At 39.4% G+C, this 20,275-nt stretch overlaps 1 protein-coding gene across 1 annotated transcript in view; it reads left to right on the top strand.

The window, feature by feature from the left end:
• Positions 1 to 19,827, top strand: part of LOC140732659 (dynein axonemal heavy chain 8-like) — a 704,719-nt gene extending 684,892 nt beyond the window's left edge. The window contains exons 88-91 of the mRNA XM_073055352.1: positions 499 to 651; positions 3,194 to 3,383; positions 10,067 to 10,188; positions 19,445 to 19,827. Coding sequence (XP_072911453.1) covers positions 499 to 651; positions 3,194 to 3,383; positions 10,067 to 10,188; positions 19,445 to 19,732 — 753 coding nt within the window. The 3' untranslated portion in view covers positions 19,733 to 19,827. The remainder of the gene's footprint in view (positions 1 to 498; positions 652 to 3,193; positions 3,384 to 10,066; positions 10,189 to 19,444) is intronic.
• The last annotated feature ends 448 nt before the right edge of the window (positions 19,828 to 20,275 follow it).

Below are 20,275 nucleotides of genomic sequence, written 5' to 3'. Positions count from 1 at the left end.
TATTAGTTAGACACAATAAATATGAGCTGGAGTAGACCATGTGGCCCTGCCATTAAGACCAAGATTAAATAAAGAGGTCAAAAATATATACATTTTTCACCATAGCTGTGTACAGTTGCTCTGATTCTCGAAAGTCTTGTTCAGGTTTAATTGTTATTCAACCATATATGAATACCCATGAATATAGCCAAAAGAAGCAATGTTACTCCAGGGCCAAGGTTCAAAGCACAGTACCAACAGTCATACACAAGGTACATATAGCACATATAAGGTAGCAAGTACTTATAAGATAGCAGTAAAATACAGTCATACAAAAAAAATGTAGTACAACTCCCTGAGGTCATTAAGTTGCAGCAGTCTGCAGTAGAACACAATACAGCTTGTCTTCTGCAGAGCGAACACTGGGGGGGGGGGGGGTTGTTGGGGGGAGGTACTATTTAGAAGGGAATAATAACTGCAAGTTTGTTTATTATCATGAGAGAAAATTCTGTTTTACAGGTGAAAGCTCGCCTCATAAAAATGGGGATATTGAATTCTATGAATATTTTCTTGCGTCAAGAAATTGACCGAATGCAGAAGGTTATTACAATGCTTCGCAATTGCTTGAGTGATTTAAAACTGGCTATAGAGGGAACTATTATCATGAGTGAGGTCAGTGTCATTTTGGTTAAGCTTTACATCACAAATTCCTTTATTATTAAGTCATATAGAAAAAAGGATAATAAGAAAAATAATTAAATATATTTGCAGCTGTATGTTCTGAGTTAGGAATAGAAGATCAATTTAAGCCATCAAACTATTATGGAATAGTTTATCTTTAAGTTGAAAAGTGACTCAGATCTGTTCAATGAATAAATCAAAGTAAAATTGCAGAAGGAAAATCATTTGAAAATCATTCATATTATTTTAATATTTATGGTCAGATTTACCAATTGGTGTAAAGTCTGACAATTTTAATTTTATTCAAGTGATTTCACTTCAAAGCAATGTGGCTTTCTGATAAAACTGCTTGACCACCACTTCCTGCTCTTTCTGATGGATAGGAATGGAATTCTATTCTGAAGTTGAATTACTTAATTACTGAACATTTGTATTTGTTTTAAGCTGCATAGAGGTACAGAGAGACAATTTTTGGGTGGCTTGGGTGTTCTTGACCTTAACGGTTGAGAAGTGTTGTAATTGCTGATACTGGTTTTGAATTGTTGAGAATGTTCGGCATTAGAGTTATTTCCTCATGGAGATAGAATCAGGTTTAATATCACTGAGATAGGTCATGAAATTTATTGTTTTGCAGCAGTAGTATGGAGCAATATATCATAAAAAGCTATCAATTACAATAAGAAATATATATAATTTTTTCTCACCCCTTTTGGGTAGTGTGTATGTGTATTTTTCCCTCAATCTTGGGTCCTCTACCAGAGGCGTTGGAGCTTGAGGGTTTAGCGCAGTATCCTTCCTATTCCTAGTAGTGCGCTCTCTGGACTGAGATCTCAGATGTCATTCTCAGGTTTGTTGGAGCCACTCTCTCAGTCCAGGTGTCACAGCCCCAAGTGCTCCTATCACCACTGGGATTACTCTGGCTTTATCCTTCCATATCCTTTCTACCTACTCTTTCAAGCCCTGGTATTTCTCCAGCTTCTCATTCTTCCTTCCTGATGTTACTGTCATTCGGTATTGCCATATCTATTACTATTGCTTTCTTTTGTTCCTTGTCTAGTATTACTGTCTGGTTGGTTGGCCAGTACCTGCATATCAGTCTGTATTTGGAAGTCCCACAAGATCTTAACTCTGGCATTCTCCACTATCTTCTCGGGTGTTTCCTTGTTGGATTTGGGAGTGTCCAATCCATACTCAGTGCAGATGTTCCTGTACACAGTTACTGCAATTTGATTTGCTGTTCAGTGTATGCTGTCCCTGCCTGTATCTTGCAACCTGTAACCATGTGCTGGATGGTTTCAGTGGATTCCTCACACAGAGAGTTCTTGGTTCTTGTATGGTGTGATAGTCCCCTGCTTCTATTGTTCTTGTATTCAGCGCCTGTTTTTGTGCAGCCATGAGCAGTGCCTCTGTGCTGCACCTCAGCCCTGCCATTTCCAGCCATTTCTTATGTCAGCCACCTCTGATATCTGGCGATGGTACATCCCGTGCAGTGGCTTGTCCTGCCATTGCCTCTGGTCCTCTGGCTCTGCTTCACTCACTTCCATTTCCATATCCCCTGCCTGCTGTCTGAGGTGTTCTCCTAGCAGGTCATCCTTAGGGACCATCTTCCTGGCATACTCATGGTGTTTCGCATTTCTTCCAGAACTCTGGCTTTGACATTTCCAAGTCCCCATCCTCTCTTATTCTGGCAGGTGTATAGTCACTCGATGTTGGACTTTGGGTGGAATCCTCCATGTATCGTTAGTAGTTTCTGGATCTTGATGTCAGTGGCTTCTAGTTTGTTCATTATTGCGGTTGGGAATCTGATGACTGGTAAAGCAAATGTGTTGATGGGTCTGAACTTGTTCTTCCCATTCAGCTGGCTTTTTAAGCCCTGCCTCACTCTTTGGAGGTACTTGGGTGCTACGCCTTCCTTGTACGCTCATTATGGCTTCCATGCGCCTGTAGGATCCCCAGGTATTTGTTGCTATCCTATACATCTGGTATATATAATCATTCCAAAAAGAACTTGTGCTTATTCAGTAGTCCTCATCATGGGCTGCAGTATTTTCCAAGCACGAGAGGCAAGTGGAATTGGCTGGAGAGTTGGAGAGAAGGAAAAATGTACCCTATCTGCAGGAGGAAGACCAGCCTTACAGACTGACAATAAATCCACAATTTCAGATAAAAAACAATTTCAGTTTGTGTCAGAACAGGCATAATCTGAAGAGAAGATCTCTCTCTGTAGTTACCTCAATTATTTTCCTCTAGGGATGCACCAAGGTCCTTGCATTAAGAGGAAATTCTGGAAATTGGGTCTTCTCAAAATATACAGTTCATAGCAGCTGAAAATGAATGCCATCTCATCCCTGAAACACCTTTTTTCTTGCCTGATTACTGATTTATCTGCTTCACAGAACAATTTCAAAATCCCAATACTTGCATTTCTCTTTTTTAATGCTTGTGAAGAAGTTCTTAGAAATTGACTGTTGTACAATTTTGCATCTTGGAGAGTCCTGGATTGTCTGTAAATGCAGTGCTTTCATTATTGCAGGATTTAATTGATGCTTTGGACAACATGTATGATGCCCGTGTCCCTCAGGGGTGGAAGAGGATTTCCTGGGCTTCCTCTACACTGGGATTTTGGTTCACAGAGCTCCTCGAGAGAAATGCACAATTTTCTACCTGGATCTTTGAGGGCAGACCTAATGTCTTTTGGATGACAGGTTTCTTCAATCCCCAGGGTAGGTGCTAATAATTCAATGAATAGTACATTATGATTTAAAATATGAAAAGGTGCTGCTAAGGGATTTTTGCATAATTATTTATACCAATTGGTTTAGCACTACGTGTAGAAATACAACAACATCTATGTTTACTAGTCTCGTAGGTTAGTGTGGAAGGTTTGATTACATGGTATATAAGGTGAACTAACCATTTGGATAGACAATTATATTAATCGTAGAAGACAGATGATAGTAGAGGGTTGTTAAGTAGATTGGAGGCCTCTGACTAGTGGTGTGCCACAGGGATAGGTGCTGGGTCCACTCTTTTGTTATCTATATTAACAATTTGGATGACAATTTTGTTAATATGGTTAGTAAATTTGCAGATTACACTAAAGTAAAGAAGGGTTATCTAAGATTTCAACAGGATCTAGATGAATGGGAGAAGTGGGCCAAGAAATTGCAGATGGAATTTGACTTGGACAAGGGTAAATTTATAGAGGTATATAAAATCATAAGAAGCATAAATAAAGTGAATAGTCATAATCTTCTTCCTAGGACAGAATAGTCTAAAACCTGAGGATATTGCTTTTAGGAGGGAGAGGAAAGCTTTAAAAGAGTGCTGAGTGGAGTTTTTTCACATAGAGGGTGGTGGGTATATGGAATGAGCTACAGAGAAAGCTGGAGAGGCAAGCACAATGACAATGTTTATAAGATATTTAGATAGATGCATGGTTAGAAAAAGGTTTAGATCAGAGAGATATGGAATAAATGCAGAAAAATGGGGCTAGCTTGGGTAGGCATCCTGCTCAGCATGAACAAGTTGAGCTGAAGGGCCAGTTTCCTTGATGCTTCACTCTTATAATTCATTATGAATGTAAAATAAGGACTCTAAGATAAGATAGAATTGTACAATGCAGAAATAGGCTCTTTTTGTCCATCATATTCACACTGAATGCAATGCATGTCTAAGCTAATCCCATGCATTAGGCCATGTCTCTCTACAGTTCTCCTATTCAACTAACTGTTCAAATGTATTTTAAATGTTGTAATTGATTCTGCCTTCTACCACATTTCTAATTGCCCATTCCAGATAACCCCCACCCTCTGTGTGAAACACTTACACATTTCTCTCATCTCACCTTAAACTTCTGCCTTCCAGTTTTAGTTCTGGACCTCTGAGCCCTGGGAAAAGGACACTACCCCTCATAAAGTTTCTAAACCTCTATATAGTTACCACTCAGTGTGAATAAACTCAGCCAATCTAATCTCTTGTAACATAGCCCTCCGTTCCAGGCAATATCCTGATGAATCTCTTTTGCATTCTCAATTTCAGCTGCATCTTTCATGCACTGTGGCAAGCATAACTGCATACACTACTCCAAATCAGTCTAAATATTATTTTGCACAATTGCAATATGACATTCCAATGCTTGTACTCAATGCATTGGCTCATGAAGGCAATCACGCCAAATTCCACCTTCACTACCCCTCCACCTACAGTACGTTGCATTTTCAGTGAGATAGAGACTTGCATCCCAAGGTCCCTCTGCATGGGGGAGGGGTCATGAAAAGTCCTTGGCAAGTAAGATTAAAGAGAATCCCAAGGCATTCTTTACATACATCAAGAGTCTGAATCTAAACAGCCAACAAATCCTAATCCTAAGAATTCTCTCCAGTAACTTCTCTACCATTAATTCACCAGTCTATAGTTTCCAGGATTATCCCTGGTAGTCAGTGGTAGGGAAGTTACTGGAGAGAATTCTTAGGAATAAGATTCATGAACATTTGGAAAATCATGGCCCAAGTAGGAAGAGCCAGCATGGGTTTGTGCGGAGGCACTTCATGTTTTACTAACTTGCTTGGATTTTTGACCAGGTGACAAGCATGATTGATGAAGGCAGAGCTGTGGATGTTGTTTAATTGGATTTTGGTACTGAGTTTGACAAGTTCCTTCATGGGAGCTCATCCAGAATATTAAGATGTATGGGATCCATAGTGAATAGGCTGTTTGGATTCAGAACTGGTTTGCCCATTGAAGACAAGGTAGTGGTCGAAGGGACTTATTTTATCTGGAGGTCTGTCACTAGTGTTGTTCTATAGGGATTTCTCCTGGGACCTCTGCTGTTTGTGATGTACGTAAATGATCTGGATGTAAATGTAGATGTGTGGGTTAGTAAATTTGCAGATGATATGAAGGTTGGTGGTGGTGTGGGTAGGATTGAAGATAGGCAAAAAATACAACGGCATCTCGATCCGTTGCAGTTATGGGTGGAGAAATGACAGATGGAGTTTAATATGCCCAAATGCGAAGTGTTGCACCTTGGTAGGTCAAATGTAAAGAGACAGTACACTGTTAAGGGTAAGATTCTTAACAGTGTTGATGAGCAGAGGGATATTGGGGTCCAAGCTCATAGCTCCCTGAAAGTAGTTACAGTTTGATAGGGTGGTTGAAAAGGCAAATGGCAAGCTTGCCTTTATTATTTGAGGCACTGAGTTCAAAAGTTAAGAAGTTGCGTTGCAACTTCATAAAACTAGTTAGGCCGCTCCTGGAGTATTGCATATGTTTCTGGTCACCCCACTATAGGAAGGATGTTGAGGCTTTGGAGAGGCTGCAGAAAAGCTTTACCAGGATGTTGCCTGTATTACAGGGCATATGCAAAAGTGAGAGGTTGGACAACATTGGGTTGATTTCTCTGGAACAGTGGATGCTGAAGGGAGATTTAATAGAGGTTTGTAAGATTATGAGATTCACAGATGAGTAGACAGATAATATCTCTTTCTGAGGGTTGAAAAGTCTAATACCAAAGGGCATGCAGTAAAATGAGAGGGGGTAATTTCAAAGGAGATGTGAGGTACAGAGAGAGTGGTGGGTGCCTGGATTGTGCTGGCTGGGACAGTGGTGAAGGCAGAAACATTAGAGACTTATAAAAGACATTTAGATATGCATATGAATGTGAGGAAGATGGAAGGGTATGGACGTTATGTAGGCAGAAGAGAATGGTTTAGTTAGCCATTTGATTACTAATTTAATTGGTTTGGCACAATATTGTGGGCCGAAGAACCTGTCCTGTGCTTGTCCTATATAAATATTCTATGTTCTATCTAAATGCTCCTACGTCCCTGCCATTTAGTCTTTATTTTATACTTTTTTGATAATTTGACTTATCAAAATGCATTATCTCACACTTGTCAGGAATAAATTCTGTCTGCCACTTAGTTTGCCCAGCTTTCTAACTGATCTAGATCTTGCTGCATCCTATTACAAAGAACAAAGTTTCTAGTACCAATCCCAGCAATGACCAATTGTTACAGACTACCATTCAGAAGCAACCCTCACCTTCGATTACCTTCACCGTTACTTTAAAAAAGCTTATTTTGGAACCATGTCACCAACTTGTCTTGGAATCTTGTGCTTTACTTTCTGGACCAATTTATCATACCGAACCTTGTTAAACATCCACATAAACAAGGTCAACAATTTGCTGAGTTACCTCCTCAATGTAACTTATTCAGATTTGTGAAACACCATCTTTCCTACATAAAACTGTGGTGTCTCCTCTTAATCAGTCCCTGCCTTTCCAAGTTATCATAAATCCTGTCCCTCAGTACCTTCTCCAACTATGTCCCTACCAATGATGTAGGGATCGCTTATATAGAAACATAGAAAATAGGTGCAGGAGTAGGCCATTCGGCCCTTCGAGCCTGCACCGCCATTCAGTATGATCATGGCTGATCATCCAACTCAGAGCCCTGTACCTGCTTTCTTTCCATACCCTCTGATCCCTTTAGCCACAAGGGCCACATCTAACTTCCTCTTAAATATAGCCAATGAACCGGCCTCAACTGTTTCCTGTGGCAGAGAATTCCACAGATTCACCACTCTCTGTGTGAAGAAGTTTTTCCTCATCTCGGTCCTAAAAGGCTTCCCCTTTATCCTTAAACTGTGACCCCTCGTTCTGGACTTCTCCAACATCGGAAACAATCTTCCTGCATCTAGCCTGTCCAATCCCTTTAGAATTTTATACGTTTCAATAAGATCCCCCTCCTCAATCTTCTAAATTCCGGTGAGTATAAGCCTAGTCGATCCAGTCTTTCTTCATATGAAAGTCCTGCCATCCCAGGAATCAATCTGGTGAACCTTCTCTGTACTCCCTCTATGGCAAGAATGTCTTTCCTCAGATTAGGGGACCAAAACTGCACACAATATTCTAGGTGCAGTCTCACCAAGGCCTTATACAACTGCAGTAGAACCTCCCTGCTCCTGTACTCAAATCCTTTTGCTATGAATGCCAACATACCATTTGCCTTTTTCACCGCCTGCTGTACCTGCATGCCCACCTTCAATGACTGGTGTACAATGACACCCAGGTCTTGTTGCATCTCCCCTTTTCCTAATCATCCACCGTTCAGATAATAATCTGTTTCCCTGTTCTTGCAACCAAAGTGGATAACCTCACATTTATCCACATTAAATTGCATCTGCCATGAATTTGCCTACTCACCTAACCTATCTAAGTCACCCTGCATCCTCTTAGCATCCTCCTCACAGCTAACACCGCCGCCCAGCTTAGTGTCATCCGCAAACTTGGAGATGCTGCATTTAATTCCCTCGTCTAAATCATTAATATATATTGTAAACAACTGGGGTCCCAGCACTGAGCCTTGCAGTACCCCACTAGTCACTGCCTGCCATTCTGAAAAGGTCCTGTTTACTCCCACTCTTTGCTTCCTGCCTGCCAACCAATTCTCTATCCATATCAATACCATACCCCCAATACCATGTGCTTTAAGTTTGCACACTAATCTCCTGTGTGGGACCTTGTCAAAAGCCTTTAGAAAATCTAAATATACCACATCCACTGGCTCTCCCCTATCCACTCTACTAGTTACATCTTCAAAAAATTTTATAAGATTCGTCAGACATGATTTTCCTTTCACAAATCCATGCTGACTTTGTCCGATGATTTCACCTCTTTCCAAATGTGCTGTTATCACATCTTTGATAACCGACTCTAGCATTTTCCCCACTACCGATGTCAGACTAACCGGTCTATAATTCCCAGGTTTCTCTCTCCCTCCTTTTTTAAAAAGTGGGGTTACATTAGCCACCCTCCAATCCTCAGGAACTAGTCCAGAATCTAAGGAGTTTTGAAAAATTATCACTAATGCATCCACTATTTCCTGGGCTACTTCCTTAAGCACTCTGGGATGCAGACCATCTGGCCCTGGGGATTTATCTGCCTTTAATCCCTTCAATTTACCTAACACCACTTCCCTACTAACATGTATTTCCCTCAGTTCCTCCATCTCACTAGACCCTCGGTCCCTTACTATTTCCGGAAGATTATTTATGTCCTCCTTAGTGAAGACAGAACCAAAGTAGTTATTCAATTGGTCTGCCATGTCTTTGTTCCCTATGATCAATTCACCTGTTTCTGGCTGTAAAGGACCTACATTTGTCTTGATCAATCTTTTTCTTTTCACGTATCTATAAAAGCTTTTACAGTCAGTTTTTATGTTCCCTGCTGTTTTATGTTCCCTTATATGTAGTTTCCAGACTTAACACAACTCACATTTTTGAATAAGGGGCAATGTTACCTATCTTCCAGTCTTCTTTATCTTAGCTGTGGCTAATGAAGATGCAAAAATCTCTGTGTTCCCCAATAATTTTCTCCCTCACTTTCACTGGTATTCTGGGATAGATTCCCTTAGGCCATTCCTCAGTGTTATCATTTCAGAGGATCTGTCCTGAATACAGCATATCAGTGCGATTGCAAAGAAAGTGGCTGCGCCTCTACTTTCTTCGAGGTTTGCAAAGATTTGATATGTCATCTGAAACATTGACATACTTTTATAGATATGCATTAGAAAGTATATTGACTGGTTGCATCATGGCCAAGTGTGGAAACACCAATGCCCTTCAATGAAAAAGCCTACAAAAACTAGTGGATTCAGCCCAGTCCATCCCCAACATTGAGCACAACTACATGGAGCACTGTCACAGAAAAGCAGCATTCATCATCATGGATTCCCACTGTTCAAGCCATGCTGTCTTCTCACTGCTGCCATCAGGAATGAGGTACAGGAGTCTCAAGACCCATACCATCAAATTCAGGAACAGTTATTACCCCTCAACCATCAGGCTCTTGAACCAGAGAGGATAACTTCATTCAGCTTCACTTACTCCATCATTGAACTGTTCCCACAACCTATGGGCTCACTTTCAAGGACTTTTCATCTGATTTTTCATTGATTCTATTGTGTTTCTTGTATTTATTGTGAATGCCAGCAAAAAATTAATATCAGGACTGTATATGTTGGTGACTTAAATGTACTTTGATAATAAATTTACTTTGAACTTTGGATACAGGCATGCATGACAACTTGAACCAAATAGACTGGTACTGTTTTGTAAGTGCTTGGCTTTTCTTTTATTTATTTATTGAGATACAGTGCAGAATAGTCCCTTCAAGCTGGGCCAGCCAGCAATCCCTGATTTAAGCTTAAGTTAATCATAAGATAATTTACAATGACCAATTAACTTATCAACTAGTACATCTTTGGACTGTGGGAGGAAACCCACGCGGTCACAGGAAGAACATACAAGCCCCTTACAGACAGTGACGGGTGTTCTGGAGCAAAGCAGAATTTATTGTAATTACATGGAAAAGAATGAAATTGCAATATTTTTTACATAGGATTCTTAACCGCAATGAGACAAGAAGTAACACGAGCACATAAAGGTTGGGCACTGGATAGTGTTACTCTCCACAATGAAGTAACAAAACTGATGAAAGAAGAGATCAAGGTGGCACCTATGGTATGTATACATTAATTTATGTCTTGAAGGTAGCCTCCACAGTGAAGTACTTACATTCAGACTGTATGGAGTGTAATGTTGCCAGTCCTATTTGCAAGAAATACCATGAAAACTTTTTCATCTTCCTACCACTTTGCTGATGATAAAACTGAATATCTATTTGCAAAAACTATTTACAACATTCTAGGTTTAGAGTCTAGGTTTAGAACCTACAGAGAAGAAGTCCTCACCCTGACACAGTGGTGTCAAGAAAACAACCTCTCCCTCAATGTTGCAAAAACGAAGGAGCTGGTTGTGGGCTACAGAAGGAATGGAGACAGGCTAACCCCTATTGGCATCTGGGATGGAGAGTGTGAACAGCTTTAAGTTCCTTGGCATAAACATCACCGAGAATCTCACTTGATCTGTACATATCAGCTGTGTGGTGAAAAAGGCACAGCAGTGCCTCTTTCACCTCAGATGGTTGAAGTAGTTCGGTATGGGCCTCCAAGTTCTAAGAACTTCCTACAGCGGCACAATTGAGAGCATCCTGACTGGCTGCATCACTGCCTGGTACAGGAACTGTACTTCCCTCAATCGTAGGACTCTGCAGAGAGGTGTGGATAGCCTTGCACATCTGTAGAGGTGAACTTCCCACTACTCAGGAAATTTACAAAGACAAGTGTGTAAAAAGGGCCTGAAGGATCACTGGGGACCCAAGTCACCTCAACCACAAACTGTTCCAGCCACGACCATCTGGAAAACAGTACTGCAGCATAAGAGTGAGGATCAATAGGCTCCAGGACAACTTCTTCCACCAGGCCATCAGACTGATTAATTCATGCTGACATAACTGTATTTCCATGTTATATTAACTATCCTGTTTTAGATAATATCTTTTATAAATTACTATAAAGTGCATAGTACACATTTAGATGGAGACTTAATGTAAAGGTTTTACTCAAGTATATGAAGGATATAAGTAATAAAGTCAATTCGATTCAATTCACACTTTTACTGAAAAAAGTTTTCTTCTCAGTCCCAAAAGACCTGTGCTTTATTTTGAGTCCATGACTCCTAGTTCTAGATTCCTTAGCCAGGGAGACATCCTCTAACATCTTGCCTATAAGAATTTTTAAACTTATAATGAAGTTGTATCTCATTCTTAAAATTTATAGAGAATACTGGTCTAACATACTCAGTCATTCCACTTTCCTCCACCATTCATAGCAACAGTCTAGTGAACTTTTGCTGTATTCCTTCAAAGATAAGACCATGAGACATAGGAACAGAATAAGGCAATTCGGCCTGTCAAGTCCGCTCCACCAATCGATTATGACTAACTGATCCAATTCCCTCTCAATCCCATTCTCCTGCCCTCTCCCTGCAACTTTTCACACCCTGACTTCTCAAGAATCTATCAACCTCTGCCTTAAAAACACTCAATGGTTTAGCCTCCATAGACTCATCACCCTCTGGCTAAAGAAATTCCTCCTTATCTCCATTCTAAAAGTTCATCCCTCTATTCTGAGGGTATGCCCTTTGGTCCTAGATATTTCAACAAAGGAAACCACTTAAATTACAAGATAAATTCTGTCATACTATGATCACTGCCTCCTAAGGATTCCTTTACCTTCAGCTCCCTAATCAAATCCAGTTCATTATACAACACCCAAAATTGCTGATCTCCTAGAAGGCTCAACCACAAGCTGCTCTAAAAAGCCATCTCGTAGGCATTCCATAAATTCTCTCTCTCAGGATCCAAAATCAGCACCAACCTGATTTTCCCAATCTACCTGCATATTGAAAACCCCATGACTATCGTAATATTGCTTTTTGAACATGTATTTTCTATCTCCTATTATAAACTGTAGCCCACATCCCAGCTATTGTTCGAACTCCTGTATGTAACTCCCATCAGTGTTTTTTACCCTTGCAGTTCCTTAATTCACAGTGATTCTACATTTTCCAATCCTATGTCAACTCTTTTTAGGGATTTGATTTCATTTTTTCCTAACAGAGCCACGCTATCCCATGGCCGACCTTCCTGTCTTTTCAATACACTTGTATCCCTGGATGTTAAACTCCCAATTATAATCTTTCTGTTTTTGTTTTTGTGCACTTTATGCCATCCTGTGTTAGGTCTGTAGTCTAGTGTAGCTTTCTCTGTGTTGTTTTTTTTACATAGTTCAGTCTAGTTTTTGTACTGTGTCATGTAACACCATGGTCCTGAAAAACATTGTCTCATTTTTACTATGTACTGTACCAGCAGTTATGGTCGAAATGACAATAAAAGTGACTTGACTTCAGCCACAACTCAGTGATGCCCACAACGTCATACCTGTCAATCTAACTGAGGTCGAAGTTCATTCCATATGCTGTGTGCATTCAAATATAAAACCTTTAGTCCTGTACCCATTACCCTTTGATTTTTGTCCCTCTTTTATACTGCAATTCATCCCTCTGACTGCAGTTTTGTCCTATCATCTGTCTAAACTTCCTCACAGCCTCACTACACACTGCCTCTCCTTGTATAGCAACTGCCCCATCCTCTGCCCTGTCACTCAGTTTCCTATCATCATGCCAAATTTAGACCCCTCCCCAACAGTTCTAGCAAACCTGCCCACAAGGATATTAAGTGCCCCTCTGGTTCAGGTGCAACCTGTCCCTTTTATACAAGTCATTCCTTCCCCAAAAGACATCACACTGATCCAGAAATCTGAAACCCTGCTCCCTGCACCCATTCTTCGGCCATGCGTTCATTTGCCTAATCATCTGATTCTTGCCAGAGGTTACTACCCTGGATGTCCTGCATTTCAGCTTTCTAACTAGCTCCCTAAATTCTTACTTCAGGACCTTCTCCCTTTTCCTACTTATGTCATTGGTGCCAATATGTACCAAGACTTCTGGCTGCTCACCCATCCCATTTAGGATGGTGTAGACCCAATCCAAGATGTCCCTGACCCTCGCACCGAGGAGGCAACATACCATCTGTATCCACAGAATCTCATGTCTGCTTCTCTAACTATCACTACTACAGACCCCTTCCCTTCTCAGTCACAGCACCAGAGTCAGTGCAGGAATTGCTGCAGCTTTCCCTGGTAGGTCATTTCTCACCCCCACCCCCAGCCCAACCAGTATCCAAAGCAGTATGCTTATTATTGAGGGGAAACCCTCAGCCCGAAACATTGTCACTACCTCCTCCCATAGATGCTGTCTGGCCTGCTGAGTTCTGCCAGCATTTTGTGTTTTTATTTATTTCCAGCATCTGCAGATTCACTCGTGTTGTCAGACAAATCCAAGCTGATATTACTCTGTGATATTTTTCTTAATAATATAACTACTTTCAAAGTTTCTTTATATCACATCATTTGTAATAAATTCCAACAATTTTCCACCAATTGATGTCAAACTCACAGATCTAGGCCTTCTTGCTTTTTCTCTCTCTCTTAAATAGCAGGAAATTATTAGGTCATTTGCTGACCTGAAATTTGCAGGAACCATTGTAGAATCTACAAACTCCCAAATTATGACTGTTTGGATAACGGAAAACTTGCCATTACAGAATTCTCAAATCACTAGACAAAAAATTGAAATATGGAATAAAACCCACTCTCATGGAATTTACAGTGGGTATAAAAAGTATTCACCTCCCTTGGAAGTTTTCATGTTTTATTGTTTTACAACATTGAATTACAGTGGATTTAATTTATTTCTCTTTTTGATACTGATCAACAGAAAAAGACTCTTACATAACAAAGTGATTTAAATTACAAATATAAAACACAAAATAATTGATTATATAAGTATTCACCCCCTTCAAGTCAGTATTTAGTAGATGAACCTTTGGCAGCAATTACAGCCCTGAGTCTGTGTGGATAGGTCTCTATCAGTTTTGCACATCTGTACACTGCAATTTTTCTCTCCTTTACAAAACTGCTCAAGTTCCGTCAGATTGCTTGGGGATATTTCAAGTCAAGCCACAAGTTCTCAATTGGATTGAGGTCTGGACTCTGACTTGGCCACTCCAGGACATAAACCTTGTTGTTTTTAAGCCATTCTTGTGTAGCTTTAGCTTTATGCTTGGGGTCATTATCTTGCTGGCAAATCTTCTCCCAAGTTACAGTTCTCTTGCAGACTGCACCAGATTTTCCTCCAGGATTTCCTTATATTTGCTGCATTCATTTTACCCTGTACCTTCACAAGCCTTCCAGGGCTTGCTGCAGTGAAGCGTCCCCAGACCACGATGCATCCACCACCATCCTTCACGATAGGGATGGCATGTTTTTGATGTTGTGCGTTGTTTGGCATATGTCAAACATAGCATTTAGTCTGATGGCCAAATAGCTCAATTTTGGTTTCATCACACCGGAGAGCCTTCTTCCAGCTGACTAGCTGAGATTTCAGATGAGTAGTTTTCAATAGTGGCTTTCCCTTTGCCACTCTCCCATAAAGCTGCGATTGGTGAAGCACCCGGGCAACTGTTGTTGTATGCGCAGTCTCTCCCTTCTCAGCCACTAAAGCTTGTAACTCCTCCAGAGTTGTCATAGGTCTCTTGGTGGCCTCCCTTACTAGCACCTTTCTTGCACGGTCACTCAGTATTTGAGGATGGGCTGCTCTAGGCAGATTTACAACCGTGCCATATTCTTCCCATTTTTTGATGATTGACTTAATTGTACTCCAAGGGATATCCAGTAACTAGGAAATTTTCTTGTATCCATCTCCTGATTTGTGCTTTTCAATAATCTTTTCATGGAGTTGCTTGAAGTGTTCTTTTGTCTTCATGGTGTAGTTTTTGCCAGGATACTGATTCACCAGTAGATGGACCTTCCAGATACAGGTGTATTTTACTACAATCAATTGAAACACCTTGACTACACACAGGTGTCCAAAAACAGATCTCCATTTAACTGATGATGTGATTTCTAAAACCAATTGGATGCACCAGTGATGATTTGGTCTATCATATTAAAGAGGGATGAATACTTGTGTAATCAATTATTTTATGTTTTATATTTGTAATTAATTTGGATCACTTTGTAGGGATTTGTTTTCACTTTGATACAAAAGAGTCTTTTTCTCTTGATCAGTGTCAAAAAAGCCAAATTAAATCCACTGTGACTTAATGTTATAAAACATGAAAACTTGCAAGGGAGTGAATACTTTTTATTAGCACTGTATGTGAAAGAAATGAAATGATTAAACATAAAATTACATTTTTCTCAACTCATATTTCCTGACACATGCAGTTTTATGATGAGTTTTGCAAGATTATAGCTTTGCAAGACCATCCTTTTAAAGATTCTGTAATGTAGATCAGGTTCCTGGGATTTATCAGTTTTCAGGCTCTTCATATTCTGAAGTCACATTTCTTTTTTATTACTAATTTCCTTTACTCTGTCAGTTGCACTGGACCCTATTTCTGGGAGATATTGTTTGTCTTTGTCAATAAAAGAGGCAAAGTTCATGTTTAATTTTTCAGACATTTCTTTCTTTTTCATTATAAACTCTCCCATCTCTGTGAGGGACCCATATTTGCCTTCACTAGTCTTTTTTGTTTTTATATATTTATTGAAGCTATCCCTAATTTATTCACATATTCTACTATCCCTTTCTCTATTAATTCCTTGCATAATGATGTAATTTATTAAGAGCTACCTCAAGGTTCTTTTTTTTATTGCTCAGCTATGATCACCATGGTGTCTATAATAGCAATTACATCATGGGTCTTGATGACTATTGGTACTGTTAATTCATCCAACTTTCTGCAGCTGGTGTGCACTTTGATAAAATACTTTGAAATTTGGCATTTTAACATTGTTAGATACTCTGACCCTCATTTTGATACTCAGTTGCATCCTTTTGATTTTCTAGGTATGTCATTTGCTAAATACATTTCTAAATTTCATTTCCAACTTTGACTTTACTCGCAGTTTCCATCCCACTGTGAATTCAACATTAAATTCTTCCCAAAAGCTTGAGCATGACCTCAGCAAGAATATCAGTCTGATGCTAATTTGAAGTAACCTCTCTGACTTGTGCAGGCCCCACCTACTACAGAAAGGGTCCCAAAGTCACAGAAGTCTAAAGCCTGTCCTCCTGTACTTTCTTTCTAACCACACATCCATTTGCTCCATTCCTCTATCTCAGTACTTAGTATACACTCCTGGATTAGTATAAATGCATTCTTGATGGTCACTGGAGACCGGAGGGACAATAGGCCTGTTTCTCTGCGGTATGACTCTGTGCCGGTGCTATTGAATGACTCAGGCACAGGTGTGCAGGGAAAATTTAAAGCTTTGCAGATGTCTTTGCAAGTGAGTCATAGGTAAAATGTGATAATGAACATGCAGTAGCAGAAGAAATTTAATTCAGATGTGTGAATGCAGAAAAAAATAGAGAAAATACAGACTGTACGCCACAGCTCTTTAGAGTGCAGGAAGGTGGGTAAACATGTGGATAATTCACTTAAAGTGAAATTACAGGTTGAGAGTATGTTTCGCAAAGCACATGCAAAGGAATTGTCAACATTTCAAGTCAAAATCCTACATCACAAGTCTTAATGTAGCTTGATCCACTGATTCTTTCAACGGACATGTTTGTTGCTCCAGATTCTAGAAGCTGCAGTCTCCTGTGTCTCAGTTGAGGAAATGCATCCAATTGTACTCGCCGTTCTTTAGTAAGGATATGAAAGTCATGAAGATTTACTAGACTTGTTCCGGGGATGTTCAATTTACGAGGGGTGATTGATAAGTTTGTGGCCTAAAGTAAAAGGAGTCAATTTTAGAAAACCTAACACATTTATTTTTTTTTCTACATTTACACACTTAGTCCAGCACTTGTGGAGCACATGGATCCCTTCTTTGTAGAAGTCAGCGTCTTGGACCTCCAGAAATGGTCCACAGCATGGGGTCATTGATAAGTTCGTGGCCTAAGGTAGAAAGAGATGAGTTATTAACTTCAAACTTTCTGCACGTTCACTCAAAGAGTTGAACTACACATGCATGTAACGAGAGCTGTATAACTCATCTCCTTCTACCTTAGGCCACAAACTTATCAATCACCCCTGCTGTGGACCACTTCTACAAAGAAGGGATCCGTATGCTCCACAACTGCTGGACTAAGTGTGCACATGTAGGAGGGGACTACGTTGAAAAATAAATGTGCAAGGTTTTCTAAAATTGATGCCTTCTACCTTAGGCCACAAACTTATCAATCACCCCTCGTAAACTCAGAAGATTAGATTAGTTAAACTGGGACTGTTCTGCTTTGAATAAGAAACCTGAGAGGACATTTAATTGAGATATATAAAATGCTGATGGGCTTTAGATAAATAGAGGAAAGCTGGTTCTATTTGTAGAAAGTTTAAGGACATGGGTTTAAAATTTTGAGCAATAGGTGCTGGGGAAATCTGAAGGAAAACAGTCCAAATATGAAGGTGGTTGCAATCTGAAATCTGCTGCCTACAGGATTGTGGAAAGAGAATGAATCTGAGTTTTAGAAATTTAATTGAATAAACAAAAGAGGGACAGCCGTGAGGGAGAGAATAATTTGTATGTCAGTGAGAAAGGATTGGATAATGAAACCAACAGAATTGGTCCAAGAAGAGCCAGCATGGACTCAATGAGCTGAATAACCCTTCCATGCTATAAATATTCTGTAATTTTCAAATTTGTTTCTGTTTAGTTTTGAGCTTTAGATCTGTATCATCTCAGTGACAAAGTATTTCCATCTCCATAACTTCACTTGTTTCCACCTCTGTTGCAGATTATCTGTTCGCATAAGACTTATTCTTGTCTTATTTAGCTCCTAATTAACATCCTGAAATTATCCAGCAGCTGTTCAACTCTCCATCAGCCTCAGTACTACTTCTTTCCTTATTTAAGATGTTCCCAAAATCAATTTATCTAAAGCTTTTTTTCATGGATCTCCTTATTTGATACAGGATCTTAAGTATTTGTTTGCTAATATTCCTGTGAATGTATGGAAGTTCTTAAATATAAGTTCACAATCTCAAAAATTGAAGGAACCATATAAGCAACAAATTCCAGTGTGGACATTTTACACAATTAATAATCAGTGAATGAGCACAAACCAGAGATTGGGATCATACCACAGTAAATCCTCAGAATATGCATTGAGCACGGACTATCTTTTTGCACAGTAAACTAAAGAGTCATGACAGACCATGTTCAGATATTTTTTAGTAAAGAAGTGAAGATGGAATCTGGGGTATTATCAAATAGATCAGAGAAAGAAAAAATCCAAACCCATTATCTATAAATTTCTTGTTGCAGAAAAAAATACAAATAGCAAAGAAGATTACGAAAGACTTCAAGAAATTAAAGAGTTTAACAATGTGGGGAGATGTGTAGCAGAATTCATTATACATAGAAGTGACTCCAATATTACAATTTGGGAAGAAATACAATTCTGTTCAATGTTGGGCAGCAGAGGGTGAAGATAAAGGGCGACAACAGAGATCCTGAAGTTTAAAGTTGTGAGATATAGATAAGTGCTTGGCGATCAGATTAGTGATAAATTTTTACAAAGCATTTTCTAGGCTCAGTAGTAATTCCTAATTATAGGAAGAATATTAAAATAATCATAAACATTGGAAAATAAAAGAAAGAATGGGAATTAAATGTAATAGACTTTAAAATGCTACTATTCTTACAATAGCAGAGGCAACTAAATATTGTGGTGAGGATTTCTTCAAATAGGATGGCATGGTAGCATAGCTTAACAGCGTCAGTGACCTCATTTCACTTCCTCAACTGTCTATAAGGAGTTTGTATGTTCTCCCCAGGACCGCATGGGTATCCTCCAGGTGCCCTGGTGTCCTCCCACATTCCAAAGATGTACTGGCTAGTCGGATAATTGGTCACATGGGTGTAATTGGGCAGCACAGGCTCATAGGGCCCATTACCATCTCTAAAATTAAAAAAATCATGAATGTAAAAGAGTGAATGATAAAAGACTCTTCTCTCATTGGAGATTAATGATGAGTATCTGAGAGATGTGTCTGCTGTTAAGTTGTTGGGACAGTGAGAATATTACCGTATAAAATATTTGAGAGAGAATTCAAATTAAGATATAGCTGGAGAAATATTTTATAAAACGAAAAATTATGACTCTTGAAGGTGGGGATGATGGGGGCTTCAGCAAGCAGTTAATTCAGGCTTATTGGGATAAATGTTCACCTTCTGTTTTGCAATGGATCTATTTTTTCCTTGAATGTTTTATAACCTTCATCTTTTGCATATTTGATTGGCAGGAAGGTGTCTACATCTATGGCCTTTACTTGGATGGAGCAGGCTGGGACAGGAGAAACATCAAACTGACTGAATCTGTTGCCAAGGTTCTTGTTACAATGCTACCCGTCATCTATATATTTGCTATCAATTCCACAACAACGAAAGACCCCAAACTGTACATCTGTCCAGTCTATAAAAAACCCCAACGCACAGACCTGACATTCATCACTACTCTTTGCCTGAAAACTATCCAGCCACCTGACCACTGGGTCCTAAGAGGGGCAGCCTTGCTCTGTGATATTAAGTAAAACACAAGTTATTTAACTCATGAAGGAAAGTTTTTAGATCCCAAGATAATTTAACACTATCTGAATTTAGGTATTACTTTCATGTACATCTCTATATCTACCAGTCAGAATAAGAAAAAAACAATTACTGCCTATTTTTTCATTCAATAAATTCATTGAAAGTCTTTGGGTTCTGTAATTGCTTATTCTTAATTATTGTACAACTCATTTAATTCAACTGAACAAGTACTGGCCAGGAGACAGGGAAACATGCGCGCTTTACAAAATAGTGACATCTAAAAGGTCAGATGGGAGAAGCAGATGATATCCCAAGACAGTACCTTTGACTATGTTATACTTTACTGAAGTGTCACTTCTCTGGAATGAGACTTGGATGTACCTAAAAATGCAAGGTGACAGTTCTGCAATTCTATAATAGCAAATAACTATACCAGTAGGGAAGCATCATAAAATCACTGTGGTTTTGTAGATGCTGATTAGCTGTATATATAGGCTCATTGTAGACCAATAAGAACATAAGAAAGTAGTAAAAGTAGGCTGTTG

This window comes from Hemitrygon akajei, chromosome 9 (genome assembly GCF_048418815.1).
Source record: "Hemitrygon akajei chromosome 9, sHemAka1.3, whole genome shotgun sequence".
Classification (NCBI taxonomy): Eukaryota; Metazoa; Chordata; class Chondrichthyes; order Myliobatiformes; family Dasyatidae; genus Hemitrygon; species Hemitrygon akajei.
Note: the sequence above shows the minus strand (reverse complement) of the source record. Positions and strands in the feature narration are given on the sequence as shown.